At 41.2% G+C, this 25,375-nt stretch overlaps 1 protein-coding gene across 2 annotated transcripts in view; it reads left to right on the top strand.

The window, feature by feature from the left end:
- BROX (BRO1 domain and CAAX motif containing) overlaps window positions 1-25,375 on the top strand; it is a 193,596-nt gene that overhangs the window by 165,415 nt on the left and 2,806 nt on the right. For both annotated transcript variants that reach the window (XM_069233848.1, XM_069233849.1), the window contains 3 exons: window positions 6,991-7,072; window positions 11,660-11,810; window positions 16,342-16,507. In XM_069233848.1, the coding sequence (XP_069089949.1) occupies window positions 6,991-7,072; window positions 11,660-11,810; window positions 16,342-16,507 (399 nt within the window). The remainder of the gene's footprint in view (window positions 1-6,990; window positions 7,073-11,659; window positions 11,811-16,341; window positions 16,508-25,375) is intronic.

Here is a 25,375-nt window from a genome sequence, read left to right as displayed (position 1 = left end):
CCAAGACATTGAACACGGGGGACCTGTACTCGTGCTCTAAAGCAAGCCCTTTTGCAGAACTCGTTTCTGCCGGTATCATGCAACCTGGGGCCTTCTTAACATTTAATGCCATTAACAAACTTCTACAAAACTTTTGGGGGCGCAACCTAAATGAACCCGACGAATCCCCTCTACTCACCTCATTACTCACTAAAGGAAATATAAAGGGCAGCATTACTAAATTATATAAAATACTCCTTACAGATACCTGTACTGCTCTGACCCAAGTTAAAAGCCGCTGGGATGGGGTCCTCCCCACACCAGTCGACCAGAAGTCCTGGAAAGCTGCCCTTACCACGATTAAAACTGTATCCCGTAACGTTAGACTAAGATATACCCAATTCAATTATATTCATCAAGCATATCTATCTCCGTCCCGTATCAACAAAATATACCCAAACTCTAAACCAGAATGCCCTAGATGTGCAACCCCTGCAGCAAATTTCTACCATATGGTTTGGGAATGCCGCGCAATACATACTGGCTGGTGCCGCATCACCGAGACGGTTGCAGATATAATAGAAAACACGCTTCCTCCCACACCAGAATCCTGCTTGCTGGGCATACGTCGCCGGGGCAAGAATGAAAAACATACTCACAAGTTTATAGATCTTGCGTTTGTAATATACAAACGATTGATCGCTACACACTGGAAGGCCCCTAATGCCCCACCCTATCACGCTTGGCTTGCAGCCTTACACTGCTCCACACTAGCGGAGGCCCACACTCTAAAACAGCTGCAACTCAGAGGCCAGATACAAGAGGGTGCCGAACACTGGGACCACTTTGTAGTACAAATAGAGTCTAGAGATGATAAATACCCCCCTTGAAATACGTGACATGAACAAAACAGCCTGTAAGTAAATACTAAGCAATCACGAAAAAAAAAAAAAAAAAAAAAAAAAAACATATCACACCTGACGTAGTACCTTAACTAACCTCGCCATATCAGCCCGAAAATGTACAGTTGGATAATAAGCGCAACTTCACCCAGACATGAACACACAAATTGACAGAAGAGGCCGATGCCCTGTTACCCCTGCCCTCGCCCCAATACAAACCATATAACATGCAAACAAGCACTAACATACCTCATGCCTATATAGCTGAATGTTACCGTAGTCACTTAGAATACTATTAAATATACTTAAGTAAAACTATAGATATGCCTACTGCTATTGTTCTAAATTGTTTCAAGTTAAGTTGTATGTCAGTACATTAAAAATGTAACCGTACTGTATGGGAATTACAAGTACGTGCAGAGGCACATGACAAGGGAAAAATGTTTATTCTCTTACTAATTCGAGTGACATGTACGGTTATTCGTGTGATGTGTTTAATAAACAGATTTAAAAAAAAAAAAAAAAAAATGCAGAAGCATAGGTTTGAGGAAGAGCTACAAGCAACTGATGTGGACCATACGCAAAAGCGTATCTTCATTCAGCAGGGGACAGGAAAAATAAGCACCCTTCCCCCCATTAGGAGAAAGAGAAGGTTGGAGTTCCAGAAGGAACAAACACCACAACCAAAAGTGGTGAAAAGAGTTACACCACCACCCTCTCCTCCGCCCGTGATTAACGTTTCACCAGCACAAACTCCATCACACTCCCCAGCTCACACCACCATGAGCCAGGGTGACCAAGATCAGGACGCATGGGACCTATACGACGCCCCAGTGTCAGATAACAGTCCGGAGGCATACCCTACAAAGCCATCTCCACCAGAAGACAGCACCGCGTACTCTCAAGTGGTGGCTAGAGCAGCACAATTTCACAACGTAAGCCTCCACTCAGAACAGGTCGAGGATGATTTCTTATTCAACACACTCTCCTCCACCCACAGCTCATACCAAAGCCTGCCTATGCTCCCTGGTATGCTCCGGCACGCAAAAGACATCTTTAAGGAGCCGGTCAAAAGTAGGGCTATCACACCAAGGGTGGAAAAAAAGTATAAGCCGCCTCCTACGGACCCGGTTTTCATCACTACACAGCTGCCACCAGACTCTGTCGTTGTAGGAGCAGCTAGGAAAAGGGCCAACTCTCACACATCTGGAGATGCACCACCCCCAGATAAAGAAAGCCGCAAGTTCGATGCAGCTGGTAAAAGAGTCGCAGCACAAGCTGCAAACCAGTGGCGCATCGCGAACTCCCAGGCACTACCTGCGCGCTATGACAGAGCCCACTGGGACGAGATGCAACATCTCATTGAACATCTGCCCAAGGACTTACAAAATAGGGCAAAACAAGTGGTTGAGGAGGGACAGACCATCTCCAACAACCAGATACGCTCCTCCATGGACGCTGCAGATACAGCTGCACGGACAATTAATACATCTGTAACTATCAGAAGGCATGCATGGCTCTGAACGTCTGGATTTAAACCAGAGATTCAACAAGCAGTTCTCAATATGCCTTTTAATGAAAAAGAACTGTTCGGTCCAGAAGTGGACACAGCGATTGAGAAACTCAAAAAAGATACGGACACTGCCAAAGCCATGGGCGCACTCTACTCCCCGCAGAGCAGAGGGAATTACAGCACATTCCGTAAAACGCCCTTTCGAGGGGGGTTTCGGGGTCAAAGCACACAAGCCAGCACCTCACAAGCCACACCGTCCAGTTACCAGGGACAGTATAGAGGAGGTTTTCGGGGACAATATAGAGGAGGGCAATTCCCTAGAAATAGAGGAAGATTTCAAAGCCCCAAAACCCCTACTGCTAAACAGTGACTCACATGTCACTCACCCCCTCCACACAACACCAGTGGGGGGAAGAATAGGTCATTATTACAAAGCATGGGAGAAAATCACTACAGACACTTGGGTTCTAGCAATTATCCAACATGGTTATTGCATAGAATTTCTACAATTCCCTCCAAACATACCACCAAAAGCACAAAATTTAACAACACACCATTCCAATCTCCTGGAGATAGACGTGCAGGCACTATTGCAAAAGAATGCAATCAAATTAGTGCCAAACACACAAATAAACACAGGAGTTTACTCACTGTACTTTCTGATACCAAAGAAGGACAAAACACTGAGACCAATCCTAGACCTCAGAGTAGTGAACACTTTCATCAAATCAGACCACTTCCACATGGTCACACTACAAGAAGTATTGCCATTGCTAAAACTACACGACTACATGGCAACTTTAGACCTCAAGGATGCTTATTTCCATATACCAATACACCCATCGCACAGGAAATACCTAAGGTTTGTATTCAAAGGAATACATTACCAATTCAAGGTACTGCCTTTCGGATTAACAACCGCACCAAGAGTCTTTACCAAATGTCTAGCGGTAGTCACTGCACACATAAGAAGGCAGCAAATACATGTGTTCCCATATTTGGACGACTGGCTAATCAAGGCCCATTCGTTCATACAGTGCTCAAATCACACAAATCAGATCATACAAACCCTCTTCAAACTCGGGTTCACCGTCAACTTTACAAAATCCAACATTCTGCCGCGCAAGGTACAACAATACCTAGGAGCCATAATAGACACATCAAAGGGAGTAGCCACTCCAAGTCCACAAAGAATTCTAAATTTCAACACCATCATACAACGCATGTATCCAACACAAAAGATACAGGCAAAGATGGTATTACAACTCCTAGGCATGATGTCTTCATGCATAGCCATTGTCCCAAACGCAAGACTGCACATGAGGCCCTTACAACAATGCCTAGCATCACAGTGGTCTCAAGCACAGGGTCACCTTCTAGATCTGGTGTTAATAGACCGCCAAACTTACCTCTCGCTTCTGTGGTGGAACAACATAAATTTAAACAAGGGGCGGCCTTTCCAAGACCCAGTGCCACAATACGTAATAACAACAGATGCTTCCATGACAGGGTGGGGAGCACACCTCGATCAACACAGCATACAAGGACAATGGAACGTACATCAAACAAAACTGCATATCAATCACCTAGAACTTCTAGCAGTTTTTCAAGCACTAAAAGCTTTCCAACCAATAATAGTTCACAAATACATTCTCGTCAAAACAGACAACATGACAACAATGTATTATCTAAACAAGCAGGGGGGGACGCACTCCACGCAGTTAAGCCTGCTAGCACAAAAAAATTGGCATTGGGCAATTCACAACCAAATTCGCCTAATAGCACAGTTTATACCAGGGATCCAAAATCAACTCGCAGACAATCTCTCTCGAGATCATCAACAGGTCCACGAATGGGAAATTCACCCCCAAATTCTGAACACTTATTTCAAACTCTGGGGAACACCTCAGATAGACTTGTTTGCGACAAGGGAGAACGCAAAATGCCAAAACTTCGCATCCAGATACCCACACAAACAATCCCAAGGCAATGCCCTATGGATGAACTGGTCAGGGATATTTGCTTACGCTTTTCCTCCTCTCCCTCTCCTTCCTTACCTGGTAAACAAACTCAGTCAAAGCAAACTCAAACTCATATTGATAGCACCAACTTGGGCAAGGCAACCCTGGTACACAACGCTGCTAGACCTATCAGTGGTACCCTGCATCAAATTGCCCAACAGGCCAGATCTGTTGACACAGCACAACCAAAAGATCAGACACCCAGATCCAGCATCGCTGAATCTAGCAATCTGGCTCCTGAAATCCTAGAATTCGGGCACTTACAACTTACCCAAGAATGTATGGAAGTCATAAAACAAGCCAGAAGGCCATCCACCAGGCACTGTTATGCAAGTAAATGGAAGAGGTTTGTTTGCTACTGCCATATTAATCAAATACAACCATTACACACAACTCCAGAACATGTAGTGGGTTACTTGCTTCACTTACAAAAATCTAACCTAGCTTTCTCTTCCATTAAAATACACCTTGCAGCAATATCTGCATACCTGCAGACTACCTATTCAACTTCCCTATATAAGATACCAGTCATTAAAGCATTCATGGAGGGCCTTAGGAGAATTATACCACCAAGAACACTACCTGTTCCTTCATGGAACCTAAATGTTGTCCTAACTAGACTTATGGGTCCACCTTTTGAACCCATGCACTCCTGCGACATACAGTTCCTAACCTGGAAGGTGGCATTTCTCATCGCCATTACTTCCCTAAGAAGAGTAAGCGAGATTCAGGCGTTTACAATACAGGAACCTTTTATACAACTACACAAAAATAAAGTCGTCCTAAGGACCAATCCTAAATTTTTGCCAAAGGTTATTTCACCGTTCCATCTAAATCAAACAGTGGAACTTCCAGTGTTCTTTCCACAGCCAGATACCGTAGCTGAAAGGGCACTACATACATTAGATGTCAAAAGAGCATTGATGTATTACATTGACAGAACAAAAAACATCAGAAAGACTAAACAACTCTTTATTGCATTTCAAAAACCTCATGCAGGAAACCCAATTTCAAAACAAGGTATAGCCAGATGGATAGTTAAATGCATCCAAATCTGCTACCTTAAAGCTATACGACAGCTGCCCATTACACCAAGGGCACACTCAACCAGAAAGAAAGGTGCTACCATGGCCTTTCTAGGAAACACCCCAATGCAAGAAATATGTAAGGCAGCCACATGGTCTACGCCTCACACATTCACCAAGCACTACTGTGTAGACGTGTTATCCGCACAACAAGCCACAGTAGGTCAAGCTGTATTAAGAACATTATTTCAGACTACTTCCACTCCTACAGGCTGATCCACCGCTTTTGGGGAAATAACTGCTTACTAGTCTATGCAGAACATGCGTATCTACAGCGACAGATGCCATCGAACTGAAAATGTCACTTACCCAGTGTACATCTGTTCGTGGCATCAGTCGCAGTAGATTCGCATGTGCCCACCTGCCTCCCCGGGAGCCTGTAGCAGTTTGGAAGTTACCTTCAATTATTTATATATGTGTCATCTCAACCTTAAATAGGTGCATACTTAGTCACTCCATTGCATGGGCACTATTACTACAATTCAACTCCTACCTCACCCTCTGCGGGGAAAAACAATCGAAGATGGAGTCGACGCCCATGCGCAATGGAGACAAAAGGAGGAGTCACTCGGTCCCGTGACTCGAAAGACTTCTTCGAAGAAAAACAACTTGTAACACTCCGGCCCAACACCAGATGGCGAGCTATTGCAGAACATGCGAATCTACTGCGACTGATGCCACGAACAGATGTACACTGGGTAAGTGACATTTTCAATATATATATATATATATATATATATATATATATATATATATTATTTATAGACACACTTTATCTCACCCGCCTGCGGGAAAACAATCTAACAAAGGACTCGATGCTCATGGGCAGTATCACCGAGAGGAGTCACTTGATCTTGCAACTCGAAAAAGATTCTTCAAACAAAAACAAAGCTCAACACTAGATGGCGGACGTATGCAAAGCATGTGAATCTACATCACTACATGCTATGAACAGAGGTCTACTGGGTAACTAATATTTCCATATATAAAAATATATTCGACTGTAGTTTGTGATATGTTAAAATGTAGCTGAAAAACATTTCCAGTTACCGAACAGAGTACACTTATTTACACATATAATATGTTGTTAGATGCTTAATATTTTGTGAATTGTATCACTGATTGATCTTTATCCACATAAGATACAATAATCAATTTGGTAGGAATGTGTTGAAAGGTGTGATTTGTGCTGCAACCTAAAAAAGCCTTGTTTTCACGGTTTGTTTTTGATAGGGCAGCCAATACAAGACAATAAGTGGAGCCAGCAACTAAGATCAATAAGATACCAGCTAGCTTGGTGCCTGCTTAGGCTGTCCACGTTTACTTCCTGATGCCACTACTTATTACAGTCAGTTTTGCTTCATGTGTTTTGTGTAGTTGAATTGTTTTATTAAGAACCTGTTTGTCAAAGCAAACCAAGAATTATGTAGCTTTACTTGTGGTTACTTGTGTAAAGTGATTTTGATTGACTGTATTTTTTTTCCACTTAGGCATACTGTTACCATGGACAGACATTGCTCACTAGTGACAAATGTGGAGAGGCAATCCGTTCCCTGCAGGAGGCAGAAAAACGTACGTGTGAAAAAACATTACTGAGTGGCACTTTTTTGCCATTCAGAGATGTTGAGTTATTCAAAATATTAAGATGTTTTACAATAAAATATAATTCACCAATAGTTTATGAAGGTAATGTTTACCAGCTATTTGTTTACAGTGCAGCTTTAAATGTACTACTTATTGCATTGCTATAACATAATTGTTGTCTTGTTGAGTACTTTGTCACGCTGCTTAGTGACAGACTAGTTTTGATCACACTCTGCCAGGTAATTAAAAGTATGAGCCCATGTCAAGGAAACTGGTAACCTTGCTTGTCTAAAAAACAATTTTGAAGTTCTTGTTTTTTGACTTTGTATAAATGTACCATATGGCTAAACCAGTTTATTTGCTGTCTGCATTTTTATCTGGTGTGGTGACATTTTGACCTTTAGGTATTTTGTTTTTAACTTGTTATGTGTATTTGTAATTGTTAGGTGTATTTTTAAAGCACACCATCACCCGCAAGGAGTTCCTGGCATTCAGGATTTGTGTGCCTTGCTCTACCTATGGTAGCTTGGTAAATTGAAAATCCAGGGCTTCAGCCTCTTGTGGAATTCAAGAAGAGAGTGGGAGGCTCTGATGTGGAGTGGGACACCGTTCCAAGCTTTATGAGATGTGTGCGAGTAGGAGTCCTGCGGAGAGGAGGCATCTGGGTGGTTGTGGAAGGAGATGCGACTGTTCATTTAGGTGGGGCCTAAGTTGTGTAGTACATTTGAAAGTGTGTTAGGGGTTTGAAATTAGCACATTTGTCCATTGTTAGCCAGTGCAGCTCCCTGATCTGTGTTCTTTTATAACTCCTGTGTGAAAGGTTTAGGCTGACTCTGGCTGCCGAGTTCTGGATGGCTTGTAGTCGTCTAGTGAGTTGCTTGGTGATCCCATAGAGGGTGTTCCCACGCTCCAACTTGCTGGGCTCGGTTGATTTTACTCTTTTGTTTACACAGTTATTTTGTTGATGCCTTTCTCTGATGGGAGGCAGTGTGGCACCCAGGCCATCAGTACTGCTGTCTTAGTTCAAACACTCTGGTGTACGAGGTTCCTCTGACTAGAACACATTTTGTGTCTTCTTTTTTATGCTTACCAAGGTTTAGTCTGTATTTATTATGTGGGTCTGATATTTCTAGCTGGGTATAAAAAAAAAGGTCTTCAGCCCACCAAAACAAACCTCTCCTTCGGCTTGTACAGTCTAGTACTAGAAAGGGTAACCGCCTTCCTAAAAATTATTTTTAAACTCCGCTCAGCGGGCCCTTACAGGTTACCGAACCAAGTTTGGATAGAAATTTCCAAAACTACTTGCTAACATGCTGCCTGGGACTATCTGGATTGATCATTTAACAACCTACAGCCAGACGATATGTGTGCAAGCACCACACCCCTTTGCTAATTTCAAAAGGTTAACCACCAAAATGGCACCCCAGATATCTTGGCAAGCCGACAACCAGAAAACAGCTTTACTCCTGCACGCCTGGTCAGTTCTAGGAAGCTACATCAAATTAGGCCGTATTTGGTCACAAACATTTGCATGTCAAACCACAGCTCATTTCATTCAGGCTTGGGGGCCCATCGACCTTGGGCTGTCTACCCGCACAAAAAATGGGAAAGTCTAAATAACCTTTGCTGGCTTTGTCTTTCCTGCAAGGAAATACTTGTGCATATCACCTGTGTTTTCCCTTCCCTGCTGAAAGAAAGACAGTCTCTTTAAAAACCTCAGATTCTGGTATTTGGCATCTGCTCCTGGTCTCTCAGCTGAACACCCTTTTTTGGCAGCGAGACTCATGAAATTCATGCAGACCTTTGAGGGAACATTGGATAATCTCCGCCCACCCTGACTAATGCATCTGTCAGGCATTTTCCGGAGTCCATGCCTGGCTGAATACTTCCCATATGTAATGGGCTATTCAGTGAGGCCAGTGAACTGTGCATGTGATTTATGAGGGATCAGTCATAATAGCACTTTACACACCTTATGCTTCTACGGGGCACAAATAATGCTCCAGTGAATCCCCGAGGCCCCCCGGACCATTTTCATGCCCTTTTTAATGGCTAGCACAAAGCGCTCTGTCCATTCTGTAATCTCTTTGGGCTTGAAACCACGCCCATGCCACGTCAGTCACTTACATTGGTTCGTGGGCTTGCCTTTTAAAATCCACTTGCTTTAATTTGTGAAAGGCATGCATACGTCATGCCTTTTTCCGTGGTTAGCCCACCTACACAGCACCGGTAAAGTACCAAAAACATACGGGGCTCGATGTTTTCAGCCTGGAGTCTGGACTACTTTATCTGTTTATTTTTCATGCAGCGCGATCGCACTGCATTTTACATAGCGTAATCGCGCGGATTTTTTTTTTTTTTTTTTTTTTGCTGTACAACGCTAATAGCTCTAACTCTAACAAATGCGAGACCCGTTGCATTGAAAATGCTTGTTTAATTAGATTGAGATAAGATGTGACTTGTGAGGACTCAATCAAACATCACTTTACACAATCATCTCATGCACCTGTTTAGCGAGTACACACGCTCCAACATGCACACTTTGATATTAATATTTTAAATACATTTTAGCATGTAAGATTGTTTTACGCTAGCCATTTTCCAGTGTTTTTAGAATGCAGAATCAGAGAATTATTTTTTTAAAAAGTTTTTGTTGTGTGCTCAAAATCTGTATAAACAGGAGTCTGTAAATGAGGATCTGGGACTCTTCTGAGATCTCTGCTATTGGTGTTTTATGCCACAATTTGTGGCTTCTCAGAAGCACGATTTACTCCGCAACCTACGATGCACAGGGTGTGAAGGAGACCAGCAGTGCACCATTGATTTGCTGCAGTACCCATTCTTAAATCTATATATATTTTTTTAATCTAAAGTCTGGACAAGGACTCTCCAGTCTTCTTGTCTGGCAGCTGGTTGCTTTCATCAGTTTGATATTTGTTTTTTGTTGTTATTCATTGCAAGGTGTTATGATCTTAACCTATTCATGTGTAAGAATAAAATTAAAATTATATGAATATGAGAAAAACTTAAAAGCACAACAGTCAGGGAGTCATTTAGACCTGTGTGCAAACAGTAAATACTTGAAATAACCTGATAAGTACTTATTTCTCCCTTTGTAGGTATTGTGATTTTTAAAACTTAAAACCATAAGCTAATTGCACATGGGAAAATGTGCCATAGCATGTGTTAACATTACTAATGCATAATATGCTTCATTTCCCCATTCTCCAAAAAGTACTACAGTAAAGAGGCATAAAGTTAGCTGAGGCTATTTCCCACATGGGGTTTTACCTTGTAATTTATTTCTGTATTCTAAATCAGAACATTGGTGTGTACCCAAAACAATATTTCAAAGATACTTGCAATTTAAATATATACATCATTAGTATTCGTTTGTTAGCCAAATACTTCTTTGTATGTGCTTTTAATGGAACATATTTTAAATTTTCATGTTTTTCAACACTATCTAGAAGATTGAGAAATATATTTTTTTATGAAAGTAACACATACTATAGATGGATACACTCTATGAAGAAAAATAAAAGGTTAGGCTCTTCAATGTAAATTCTTCAGACTTTAACAATTGGGACAGTTCTTGCTAAATGTAACCACTCTGTGAAAAGTCAGCTTGTGCACAAGGAAAATGTAATGGGTGAGACGCAGTGAAATTAACATAATCTGCTTCTCACAGGTTCTGTTGTCACAGCATTCAGCATATATACTATTTGAAAGAATCTCAGGACAACGGAGAATGAACTAGGGGCATGAGGGAGAGAGTACAGCTCTGCAAGAGAGAACAGTTTGAATAACTATATAGACATCTTCTGTAATTTGAGACACACAAACCGGCTGAGAGATGGGGAGTGGAGGGATACTGATAATGGATTGGGGCAGCCACAGTGGGGAGAGGTCAGAGGGTTGACTGGGGATCTCCTGCATATAGTATCCCAATGTATTAGTTAGCTGACTGTCCACAATAATGAACAGCGGTTACCTTTGCCATAGTCGAGAAGAAACCTGTGGCAGGTGAACTTTAGTTGGTCCTGGCCAATGATGTAACACAAAATCAAGGTAATTCCCTGATAAAATGTGATGCTCATCCCATGAGATCCTCGCCACCTGTGGTGTAATGATCTATCTGCCAAGAACTTTGTATGGTCTTCTTAAAGATCTTGCTTGAAGACAGTGGATCCTCCACAGTACTGCAGGAGCCATCTTGTTACTCATATCTATTAATGTGATGATGTGGTTGTGCATTGAAAGGTTTGCTGTCCACTACATAGCTACATTGATATTAAGTGGTGTGTTTCTAGCACACAAGCTGCATTATTGGCATCAAATGAGAATACTTGAACAGAGTGCAGTATTTTGGAGACACCTACTAATCCTGGTGGCCTTGAAATCTTTGCACAAAACAGTTTTTTTCATTCCCATATAAGCTATAGATATAGTGCACTTTTAAACTATAATATAGTGTATTATTTACCAGTCACATGTTCCTTAGATAAATATTGTAAATAGTATTCGGGGATTCTATTTCTATTTTATGCTTATGCAAAATGCCTTTTTTTCTAGTTTACAATAAAGCAGAAGCACTGTGCAAAGAATATGGCGAGACCAAAGGACCTGGAACTACAGCAAAACCATCAGGACACCTATTCTTTAGGAAACTAGGTGCACTTGTTAAGAATACTCTGGCCAAGTGTGAGCGAGAAAATGGATTCATGTGAGTGTTAATATCTACAGTATTCTTTTTGCTGGTAGTCTTAAATGCACCAGTGCCTTTTCTTTCAAAACAGAGTGCTAGCCATAAATCTCTCCACCCTCATCTTAAGCTAACCATCCTCATGACCTGATCTCCCACAGCTCTTGAGGATGTTGTTCAGATCTTAACTGCATATCAGGTGAAAACTGTTAGACAAGAAGGATTGTTCACTTACAAGTAAATTTGCTGAAATGTTTAAAAACAATTGTATAAAAATTTAAGTTAACAGAAAACAACAATAATGTTAACTATACATAATTTCACCTGCTTGAGAATTCAAGGGCTCATTTTGGAAAAGCTTGATCTGGAATCTTATTTTTCTTAATTTCGGTGGTTTGATAACTCATCCCAAAGACTGTTCACTAGAATACATCACTAACTACACCCATACTGCATGTGTCTGTGTTAGAGATTTTTCATTTAATTATCAGTTGCCAACATGGTTTTTGGAAAATTTTCTTTCAAAACTAAGACTGCATAACTTTTAATAAGTCCCCCTTAAAAACCTTTACACTAACAATGAATGTAGGATTTCCTCAGATTTAGTTTCCCCAGCCTCCTCAGGTTTCATTTTACCTAGCATTTCATAGCTATTCTTTTTTTTTTTTAAATGTCTTTATTTTATTTTTGTTGCAATAAACAATCAGCAGTGAGGGCGTATAACATACACCCTACAACAAAACAGATGGGTAATCAGCAGTCACCCCACCCACAAGGGCAGGCACAAAACTGTCTCTTCAAATTACAGCAGGAAAACAATGCAGTTTCACATAGCAGGAGTACATGCTTGTAAGGGAGATGGGGTAGCATCCTCATTGTCATTGCCAGGCAGCTGTAGTTCATAGTATTTCATCCAACCTTCCCACATCTTGAAAAAATTGTGTGAGCAACTTTTACTGCTATATGTGACTTTCTCTGCTGCCTTCTGCTCTCCACTCACCCACTGTCGGGACCTCCGGAGCATCCCAGTGATGAGCCACATCTCACTTGCCCATCATCAGTCCCAAATTACAAAAAAGGAGTTTTAACCTGGGAAGGTCTACATCCCCAGAGAATATGTCATAGCTATTCTTTAACTGTACACTTTAATATAATGTCATCTGTTACAAATGGTAACTATAGAAAAAATAACAATTGTTCAGTATTGATTATGGAGAATATGTGTGTCTTTCCCTGCACACTGTAATTGGTTCGCGAAAGAGTAGGTATGCATTTATTTTAAGTGGCTCTGGCAAGAACTCCAGATAGCAAACTGTACACAGTGCTTAATTTGAGCCAGTGGTTCCCGGTGCTGGGCACCAGTACTTATTTTTGAGGGCCGGCACTTACTTTTCTGCCTCAAGAATTTACTGCGAGAAAAAGGCACATATGGAAAAGACGGAGAAGGAGAAAAACAAAAAAGTGTTACAAAGGAAGAAAGCAGTAAGCTGCAAGAGTGAACTGAAGGGACAGGGAGTGGCTGTAAATGGATTAAAAAGACCCGAGATGGCTTCCGGATTACGCTACCTCAGTATTTCATGACCGCACATTTAATTGCAGCAGCCACGTGCTTCAGAGGAGAGCTTTGGGCACCGGCACGTTTTTACTTGCAAATTAAGCACTGACTGTACAGTGAAACCTTTGACACATTCTGGGTGGCCCTCCCTCTCTGTCACAGATTAATTTGTTCTTTTAGTGGGGCATCATACAGATAGTCTTGTTACAGTGCTTGATGCTCATAATATGATACATTAATTTGTGCTCTATTTGTAGCCTATGCCAGCCTCAGAAAAAGGTTTGCAGAAAGCAGTATGTTCGTGTTTAGACATTCAAGCACAAAATCTAGGCAATGTCACGTTATGAAAGAACTCTAGTTATATGAATCCATCATAACTTGTTCTCTCACCTGCCCTTCCCTCTTCCTGGTTTAATTGCTTTTCGGGCCTCTAGATTAATCCTTCTCTTCTATTGTTTCCTCTTCCACATTTTTTTAAGATACCGCCTTTTTTGAAACATGGCTTGCTTGTCATTTAGTAGATCAGTAGTCTACTACTACTGAGAGGTGTCATATGCTGATAATATATTGTACACTACCTGTCCAGTTAAAAAAGTCATTGTGGTGTAGGATAATTTATTCCAGTTTGTTTAAATGCTGTGCCTAATAACCCAGTTCCGGGCGCAGAAGTGCTATGAGGAAATGTATAAATTGGCCCTGAATTCTTGTCTTGGGCCTAGCAACAGATACTAAGTTGATGTTTATTGCATGTGCATAGTTTTACCCAAAACACTCAGAACTGATGATCTTAGGATTTATTATTTCTTATACTTTTTGAGATCTGAGTGAAGAACGGTTTGGTACTTTTACAAACCAGTGGGAATCAGTAATATAATTACTGCACTCAGACTGGGGAGAAAACAGTTGAGATAAGTGGGAGGAGCTATTAGTGTTTTCCCGGACTCTCGCTGACTGGCTGATTAGTGCAAATCCTCATATAGTTATGTCCTATTCAATTGTTGGGTCCTCCCATTATCACTGGCTAGTTTCTCTGTGAAACATCAAGGTGTGGGTGTTACTAGAGGCTGCTTCACTTTCTTTGAGGGGGGTTTGCTTCGCTCTGTTCAGGAAAGTCTTCAACCATGTTGAATTTGGCTTTGGGAGATCTCTGCAAGATCTCTTCGTGCAAACAGCAGATGCATAAAAAGGACGTGTTAGTATTTTTTAGAGGTGTCCAGTGCAGGGATGTTAATCTTATCGTTATACCAAAAACTTGCTCTAAGGACTCTGGGATACAGTCCTCAAATAGATATGCAGGAGCGTATTGGTAATTTTAAGCTGTGATCAGTGTTTCTTTTGCCAGGCAAAGAGACTTCCTTTGGGAAGTCTTAGCACTTACTGGTGGAGAGCGTCTTATAACCAGAGGGAACTTCTGATCAGTTGGATACTCACCAGTGTACAGGTTTACTAATATGAAGACTTCAAGAACTACTAGATTTACAGAAACCCCCAGTACTTGTTTTCAAGCTTGCCTGGTTAACTAGGGCCAGTCCAGAAAAACAAAAACCTTAAAGGAGTTACAAGAAAGTCCTGTTTGTAATAAAAGTTCAATTTTAAAAGTTAAAAGTGCAGTTTTGCAGAATTGTTTGCTTTTTCCATCAATATGGATTCTAGAAGACTAGGCCCCCTAGGAGCATCTTTCCAGCGAAGAACCTCAAAAAACCTTTTTTTTTTTCTTTTCCAACACCTTAAAAGCCACTGAGAGAAGTGTGGCTTCAGAGGTTTGTGACTCTAAACATAAACTGCTAGATACAGAATGCTGGTTTGACTCCAAATGAGCTCCAAGAATGGAGCTATAAATGCAGACACCCACGGAATCGCCAACTGGTGTGTGACATCATCACATCAGGTTTCATCTATTGGAAGTCTCTGCATCCCTCTCTGTGTCCCTTGCATTAGATACCCTGAGGGCCTACACAACATTGTGTTGTATGTCTTGGTGCCCATCTTAGACACCCCACTAAACCAATGTAAAAAGTGCAAACATGAAAACTTCGACCAGAACAAACCCATAGTTATTTTCTAATCCAATGTAGTAGAGGATCATTCTCACTTGGTGCTTAGGTCACAGTTGAATGTGAAGGAAGATTTGTTGAAAGCCTTTGCCCTGTTGATTCCAGCACGGTTATTTTCTAGGAACTATATTTTGTCTTGAAATCCTTACTATTTTTCATACCTTTTGTGACCTTTCTTCTACTCAAACTTGGTTTGGACCTTCATTTTATTCATTATATTGTTGTTTGCATTTTTACACACCACTCTGCACACATTTCTTTGTTAAGTTATTTCCTGCTAGCTACCAAAGGTGAGCAAAGAATATCCTCAGAGAAGCCCATTTGCCTGTGTGGGTCCTTTGAATTAGAACAGGGTGGGACTCAGTCACATCTACTACAGGTTTGTGACCTATTTTGCACAGCCTGCAAGTCGGGTTTACCACACAGTCTGTGAAGGAAAATTTGAGCACAAAATATGTTTACAGAATTTGCTTACCCTCTACTTCATCTCTCATCCAGACATCCACAACCCTCTTTGTACTATACATCTTTTGAGTAAAGCTACATACATATGTGTGTGAAGGCCAGTCTTGTAACAAAACAGGCTGTGGCGCTGTGCCTAATACTGAAGAATCCTGACATTCTTTGTACAATTTCTGTCTCTGTCCTATCATTGACCGTGTTGCATAAACTCAGGTGCTGCATATGAGTCAACTTTGTAAGCGTTTTTATTGTTGAAATTAGGACATTTGCGTGCAGTGCTCGTGATGATGATTTCCATTTCACCAGGGTGTACATTTGTTGATACCTTAACCAACATGTGGACAACTCCGCATGTTTATAAGTTGAGGTTCAGTTATTTGCTGTATGACCAAAGTGCTTTGACTAGAAAGAATAGAATGCCTTTACAATGATATACTTTGGTTTTAGGTTACTTTGTCAGTGAAATACTTTTATTTACCAGTTATTTCCAGAAGGTTCCTAAAGAAGCTCCTCAGTTGGAACTAAAAGCCAATTATGGCCTGGTAGAGCCTGTGCCATTTGAATTTCCTGCTCTCAACTCACAGTGGACCCCGGAAGCACTAGCTGGCTTTGACCTCACCAAAAGGCCTAAAGAAGATGAGAAGAATGTAAGAAAACATTTTGTGTTAATATTCGTTTATAAACCTTTATAGTGCATTTGTGTACATTAGAGCAATGTTAATTTATTTTAGTATTTTCTTTTATTGCTAGTACGAAACCCTGAATATTACATTCTATTATTCCTCTTCATTTTATCTTTAGCTCCTCCTTCTGTATATATGTATAGAATGTATTTGCACAAATACATAGCTTGCCACACAAAGCAAATTGTTGCTGTATGCTATATAGCTGTAATTCTTGCTCTCTCTTGCTACTCCGCTCTTCACCCCTTCCACTTCTTCTACCCCCATCCGTTCTACCTTTTGAGAGTAAATATACATGATAACAGTATATTCATTAGGTTGGTTTTCCTGCCATCGTCGAAGCAGGTACAATCAGATGTTTATGATGCCTGCTAATCCAGGCTAATGATACAAAACTGTGGCTGCTTGAGAAGGGCAGGGATAACCTTGCAGTGGTAGAATACACCTATAAAACATTTTCGTCACCGAACAATTTATGCCCATTATCAAGCAGACTGTTCTCCCTATTAGTATTTGGAATTATAATGGTCTTTTTATGTTTATACAATAGTGATCATGCCCTTCATGAGGGCAAACGCTCCGCAAGCATTCATTTAACTTCCTGGACAGTCCATGCCCACCATCAGATGTTATGTTTAAATAATGTAATATTTGTCATCAGGTCTTTTTTCTGTGAAGTCTTCTGTTGCTTAAGGATCGGTTTGCCAATTGAGGCAGTAGATAAGCTCTTTTATATTATTTTGTTTTCTTTTTGTTTTAGTTTTAAATTGTAGGTGCAGGGTTTCTTAGTCAGTTAATTTGATATTTCATCAGGTTGGCTTTTTTTGTCATCAGGTCTTTTTTCTGTGAAGTCTTCTATTGCCCAAGGATATGTTTGCCAATTGAGGCAGTAGATAAGCTCTTTTATATTATTTTGTTTTCTTTTTGTTTTAGTTTTAAATTGTAGGTGCAGGGTTCCTGAGTCAATTAATTGATATTTTATCAGGTTGGCTTTTTTTTGTCAGCAACAGACTACTGTTTTCGGTATTTTCAAGCTGAGTTTCATTTTAACCACAGACCTCAATTCTGCAAGGCTAATAATGTGAAGCCTCCACAAAGCTGCGAGAACAGAGTTTACTGTGATCTGTAATTGTTTCTGCTCATTTCATAGTCTTAACATTCAGTAGTTATACAGCACTTCATTAGCACTTCCTAATTCTACCTGCTTGAATGTGTCTAGTGACAGTAAAGAGAGTATGTGCTCACCTAACAACAGTTTCAACCTTTTGTGAATAAGTGCAGTGCATGTCCAACGTGACCAGTATTTAAATGTTGCTGTGCATGTAACCTTCCACTATGGAACAAAACACAACAGCACTGGCAACCAAGACCTACCACACATCACCTTACAACAGCACACAGAAAGACAGACCTCTGAACATACACCCATCATGGGCTGAATGTGCATTTAACCGGCTATTGAGGCATTCAGCAGCACAGTTACCATCAGCCACTTACCACATATATGTACTAACTGGGCTGTTTGCTTCTGTAACATCCAATGAAATACATAAACAACTGTATACAGGCCTCCAATATTACCCACACCAAAAAGTCACAAACTATGTAATCGGACATATTCTCCCTCCTGACTGTAGTCTACTTTAAAAAAAATCTAATTCTGATCTGAGAGGGATGCCTTTAAAAATAAAACCATTGACTGTTGAATAGTGCTGCATTACCTTACTGATGTTAAACTGTGCACCATACAAGAGTCAAAAAACAATAAGGTTGTTACGTAACCACAGTGGCCAAACAATGATAAAGTTGGGACATAACAACCAGTGCCAAATAACAGCAAAGTTGGGATACAATAGCAGTTTTGAAACAGTAAAGTTGAGGCATAACAAAATGATAGGAGAATCTACTAAATGTGAAATAGAATTTGAGTAGATTGGAAGTGGTTAAAATTCCATATTCCCCCAGTACTTGCCCCCCCTTTTTTCCTAATGTCCAGTACATTCCTGCACTTCCTATTGTTGTCAAAGTTTGTTGTTTGTAGTCTTTTGAATGCTTCTACTGAGACTTTCTCTTTTTCACTCTCCCAGTCTGCTTGACCCATCATTGAAGTTTTTTTGTGGGCCTACAAAATTCAAGAAATCAATGTCATTTTTTTTTATCTAAATGAGAGAGGCTGTTTCTAGCTTTGGACGAATCAAAAAAAAAACCAACCATTAAAAAAAGCTATCTCATTTGCATAATCCCTCACCTTGGGGCTAGCTCCAGTTCTAAATTGTGAAACCAACTGAGTACTTTCCAACAAAGACATTTGCTCTGGACTCAACATCATATGCTGCTGTGAAAGCTAAGATCAAGTCAAAGCGCTGTGCCGTGCACAAATATTCTGGGAGCAGGGACCAGTATATTAGGAACATTTGGCCACATAGAACTTAGAAAAACAATTCTGATTCGCACAGACCCAGCAGCTCTGCCATCCCCAAGTTCAAAATAGTCCCTTGGAGTATATTGCTCACTATTGTGCTATTCTCTGATCAATGAGAGGAATGCCAAACTACATACAATTCAGAAAACTATTAACAATTAATCATTCCAGTCATTTGAAAACTCTAGGCATGAGGTGCTGTACAACCGCACTCCAGTTTTAGTAAACTAAACAAACAATAGTCAGCTTGCTCCCAAGGTCCTCACCCTCTACTGCTGACCATCACATTAGTACACCAATACAATTCATGCTGAACGTGCAACAGCCAGTTAACTCTCTCAGATAATCTAAACTTTGCATGTTTCCACAAACCTAAATTACTCCAGTATTAGAACTTTCATAGACTGCCGTCGATGATGATGAGGTGTAGATCCTAGTCAACGATGACGTCGTCGACGCTGTTCTCATCAACGGTGGGACACTCGTCGGTGAAAAAGCACTCACCATCACTCTCGTCGATAATGAATCCGTTGTCGACGGTACAGTCTTTGCCCCAGTAGCGGATGAGGGCCTTTTGAAAGGCACAGATGGTGGTACAGAGGATGACTTCTTGTGCCTTTCAGTGCTGCTGGCATGACCTCTCTCCCCTTTCTTGGAGGATCTATGAGGAGAAGTAGAGGGGCTGCGGTCCTTATAAGACCCTGAGGAGGTCTTTTCGTGGGCTTTTCTTGACTGCTGTGAAGGAGATCTTGTTTTTGATCTCTCCCTTTTTGATGACTTTTTGTACATTGTTGAGTCATCACTATCCGAATCCGAGACTGGATTATCTCTGTACTTACATTTCTGCAGCCAAATCAATAATCTGCCTTCTCTATCCTTTAGAGTTTAAGAGGAAAAGGTATGACAAACATTACAGTCCTTGGCTGAGTGGTCTGGATAAAGGCAGTATATGCAATCCTGATGAGGGTCCTCCGGGAGGCTGTCTCCGAGGGTAGGTCCCACAATAGGACCAGTGTCCGAGGATTGTCACCTTGAGTCCCAGAGACGTCTTACCCATGGAACCTGTTCTCGAGTAGGGGGTGGGTACCTGTATTACCAGTTAACTTAAGTAAGTGACCTATTCCATGTATCTTTACCAATGATACACACTTTACAGAGGTCTATTTATCTAGTCACGTAGGTCCTGATGAAGCGTCCATGGATCCGGATGGACCAATAGACATGAAACATGTCGACCATAACATAGAGGTTCTTTGTAATTTTTAGGACACTCTAGCACATTTATTTACTTTTTGAAAGGTGTATGAGCGTAATCCTCAACCTTACTTTCAAAACTGTTTTTAACCTTGGTCTTCATCCCTGTTCTATGAGACTGATTAAATGATGAAGTTTATGGATGAATAACCAATTTTAAACCTCCCTTTTTTTTTTTTTTCTTTTTTTTTTTTTTGTGCTTTTGGTGGTGACTCACAGCACCCTTATTTTGCACAGGTGAACTTATCAGTCATCCTAAAAAATCCGGCTGAGAGCCCCCACTTCGGGGTGCCCACTAGGCATTGCAGCGCCGGCCTAGTGAGGAGCTATTCCCGATGATGATGCTAGTCATCCAGAGAGATGCTTGAGGGTTCTCGCTCCTGAGATTACAGGTCTCCCCTGGTTTCATTTTCTATTTTTTCTATTTTTGCTCCTGGAACAGTATACCTTTAATGTGGTCTTCAGAATGTAGTCTCTTTTTACCACAGGTCTTGCAGTTTCTGAATAAACCCTTCTTCTCCTTGTCAGACATGTTGTAGGTCTTCCTGAAGTTAAAAAATGAGCAGTAGTCCTTCCTTATGATCAAGATTCGTTTGAATTCTAAGGCCCTAATTGTGAGCACAATAGAGGATAATGAGATAAAATCATACCCAATGAAATCTGATACCCAGCGAAGCACTAACCCCAATCCTCAATGCCTCCATCGACCCAGCCTCATTCCCAAACACCTGGAAGCATGCCACCATCATGCCCCTGCTTAAAAAAAAAAATCTGCTGACCCAGCCACACTTTCCAACTACAGACCCATCTCCCTTTTACGATACCTGGCAAAGGTCATAGAGAAACTAATCAACACCTCATCGACCACCACAGAAACACCAGCAGCTCAACACCACACAGTCTGAATGTAGGCCCAACCACAGTACAGAAACAGCACTGCCGTAGACATCTGTGTGATATTTGACTGAGGAGAAACAGCAGCCCTCATTCATCTGTACCTCTCTGCAGCATTTGACACGGTCACATACCCCATCCTCTTCAGGGGCCTGCACAAGATTAGCATCCAAGGACCCACACTCCACTGAATCTGCTCTTTCTTAACGGATAAAACATAAGCTGTCAGCCTCACACCTTACTTTTTAGAAGCCCTCAGTCATCTGCGGAGTGTCTCAAGGCTCATTGCTCAGCCCCCCTCTTCAACACATACATTATCCCTTTGGCCAGCGTTATCCACACACATGACATCAACATCCTCTCCTATGCAGACAACATGCAATTCATACTCTCCTTCTAGGACGAGACCCTCAACACAAGAAACAAGTTCACTTCCTGCATGACCAAAGTCACTAGCTGGATGAAAGCCAACTGTCTTAAGCTCACCAACTGGTGGCCGGTGAACTCAGACCAACACCTCAAAATAAGCATCAACAGCAAACCAGAAATGACAGCACAAGTCAACACTATCTCTGCATACTGCTTCCACACACTGAAGACGATAAAGCAGATCTTCAAATGGCTCCCAAGCAACATTAGAAAACCTGTCCCTCATGCCATAGTTATCAGAAATCTAAACTATGTTAACACACTCCACGTCGGGATCACCAAGTGACTCATTGGAAGACTAAAAACCATCCAAAATGTGGCAGTGGGCTTCATGCTCTACCCACTCACACAAAACTTACATCACACCACACCTCAGGGAACTACACTAGCTCCCGATACACAAACATGCTCAATTCAAACTCCAAACACACATTTAAGGCACTCCCACAGCTCAAGCCCCACCTACCTCAACAGACACATCTTTCGACCAAGCACCCAGGCGCCTCCACTCTGCAGGACTCTTACTCACACATATCCCACGCATATACAGAACCAGATCAGGAGGACGGGTGTTCTTTTAGAACACTCCTATAGCACGGATCAACCTACCACTCATAATCAGAGCTTCCTATTCTGTTCTTGAATTCCTCAAGAAGATGAAGACCTCGATTTTCAATTAACATACCTCGGCACCAGGATTCCCTGTGGGTGACACTGAACTTTACACATACTCATAACATAACCCTGGAGATCAGAATTCATCAGGTGCATTTACAGCTTTCGCCCTCCAAAATGGGACAGATGCAGATTTGTACATAGTTGTACCAAAATCTGCATCTACCAGTACTTTTTGGGATTTTCTCTTGGTACATTACAAAGGCATGACCTGCCAAAATTGTACTGAGGCAAATTTCAGGGCTGTTGGTTTTTTTGCACTCGGTAATTACCAGGTACCCCTCAAAATTAAATTCCCAGCACAAAGAGCGGTTTGCGAAGAGGTCAGAATTGTCTAGACCATTGCTTCCCAACCATTTGACTCCTGAGGACCCCCACGGAATCACTACTGGAAGCTGGGGACCCTCAAGCAATTTGTACAATTTAAATTTCAAACATTAAAACTGTAATTCACAATAAAATACACAAACAAGTACACACCAAACAAATACTCAAATTAGTAATGCTATAATTATTTTATATTGAAAACTTATACAAACATCAAAAAAATTTAATAAGTTTGCCATTTCATCTTGGCGACTAACGTTTCAATATTTGGATGTATTTAGGAAAGTTTAATCCTCAGGTCAGAGTCTTCATTTCTCAAGCGATTTCTGTTTTTTTTTTGTAGGTACATAAAATCTGAGAAAACGTTTTCACATAAATATGTGGTGGGAAAAGGAAGTGAAGCCATAAGGATCTCTCATGTTTCCACAGCCTCTCTGTCACATGTAATTAATTTGCTTTATAGCACCTCGCATACCAGTGTAGGATGTCAGAGCACTTTACAGGGGACTACAAGGTGTAGGATTCACATTTCATTAACAGTGGTAGGCTTTTTCTAAGAGTGTTTGGTCTGGAGAAGCACAGACTCAGGATTTAGAACATAACACAGTGGTTAGCGTTGACTTTAATAATAAGAATGTATTTCTACGCAAACAAACTTTTTTTTTTAGAAGCAAAAGGATAAAAGAAGGCTGGGGGGAAAAACACGTTCTAATTTGTCTCATGCAGCTTCCATGCAGCTCTTTGATGACTGTATATAGCTCACTGTGCTAGGTTAGGATTGTAAATTATGAACTGCACAGTAACAAAAGAATCTCTGTGACAAAAGCAGTAACTCACTGTGCCGGGCACATTCAACAATTTTCTTTGCATGCTACAGGTTCTCTGCATCGGGCATTAACCATCTGCCCTACCTTAGATGAGCCAAAACTGCCACTAGACAAAACTCCCATCTCTGGCCAGCAGGAACATTAATCACCAAAGTTATCTTGACGCATTTATTTTCACCAGAAAGCTGCTGGTTGTACAAGGAACTTTGACGTGCTTTTACATCTGCTGCACAAACAAAAACGTGCACATGTTTCTGTCAGGCCCCAGCTGGAGAAGTACCTTTCTGTAGTCCCAGGCCTGCGGACCCCCTGTGAATGTGTCACGGACCCTTGGGGGTCAGCGGACCACAGGTTGGGAACTGCTGGTCTAGCCCTCTTGTAATCAGCCCCTAAAGGTATATTGACTTTTATTCACGTCTTCTGAATGTTGACTAATTTTTTTGTTGTTTAATAAATGATGACAAATTGATTATTTTTGTGTTATTTGTCATACGAGATTAGATTTATTTATTTACTTTTTTTATTTTTGGACTTGGTGAGAACTAAATGTACTTCAGATATTTATTAAAATTCGAAACCATAGAATATTAAGACGGTGTACTTTTTTAAAAATCATGCCAACTAAATAAGTCAGATGTTTATTAAAATTCAAAACCATAGAATATTGAGATGGGTGTACTTGCTTTGTTTAAATCATGCCAGCACAAGACCCCAACTATATACAAAATCTCAGATTGGACAACCCAGTGCTGTAATCGGCTAATTAGACTGTGTCATATGAAGTACCATAAAAAGGCCTGTAGAGCTATCCAAATCTCACAGCATACTGAAAACCATAAACCTGTGCGCCAGTCTCCTACACTTCATCATCCAGCCCTCTGCTGTGCGCTGCATCCCATCACATGCATGATAACCGCACCTCTGTGGTAATCACACAACCTGGATACACTTCCCGCATAGAATCAAAACAAAAAACAGCATCCTTCCAACCATGCACGCTGTATGGTATAGCATGCTACTCATTTAGGCAAGCGCATTCCTTGCCCCGCATGGGGCAGTTCACTCTACAGAAACGCTGCAGTACAATGCAGTCTCCAGCCTGAAGCACCCACAACAGAGGCACAAAGAAGTTTGAGGTCTCTGTAATTGTCAGCTCAGCTCAGCTGAAAGTTTGATCAAAGAAGAGAAAAGGCTGAACCACACCTAAAGGGCCCCTTCATCTTGCACAGCAGAATTTACAGTTCCACTCCTTATTCCTACTATTTACCAAAGGACTGTGCTTCAGGAAGTCTAATTAGCAGCCCCTTTGGTAACAAAGTCTTCATTGAATTTCTAAAGGGAACCCAGTCAACACCCACTATGCTTCATTGTCTTGATCACCACCCTCCAGCCACAGAAGGCTGGCAGTACACTTCCCCTGTCTGGGAAAGCGGTCTTCGCCCTGCATCTTGTGCCCTGCCAAACCAGACACATCTAAGTGGATCCTACTTAGCATGCAATTTGATATTCATTATAAAAGCAATCTAAAAAAAATAATCCTCTAAATCTCTTAACTCTGGCCTGAAACACTGAACGTTAGTTACAACATCTTATTGTCTCCTTTCCTTTTTTATTTCAAATTGTCCGCTCCTTCCCTTTTGTCTACTCCATGCCTCCTCTTTCTGAGCACAGCCTACCATGTCACATGCATACTTGCCCTAATCTCTAATATTGTATTCCTGTACAAGTGCCCACAGCTCATTTACAAGATCACACCCTCTCCTCTTCTGAAAGTCATACCTTTGTAACTTAAAAATATCTAACCTCCTCCTGTGCGTGCTAATCCCAACCATGTGCATGTCTCACCTACCTGCCCCCGCCACCAACTCTTGATCACGTATAACTTCTGTTAATAAAATCCACTACAAATAAACTGGATTGAATGCATGAAATGGCTTGTTTGAGCACACAAGACTAATGCCAGTAGCAAACAATAACCAATAATCCTGGACCACCCACTAACCT

This window comes from Pleurodeles waltl, chromosome 5, assembly GCF_031143425.1.
Source record: "Pleurodeles waltl isolate 20211129_DDA chromosome 5, aPleWal1.hap1.20221129, whole genome shotgun sequence".
NCBI classification, from domain to species: domain Eukaryota; kingdom Metazoa; phylum Chordata; class Amphibia; order Caudata; family Salamandridae; genus Pleurodeles; species Pleurodeles waltl.
Note: the sequence above shows the minus strand (reverse complement) of the source record. Positions and strands in the feature narration are given on the sequence as shown.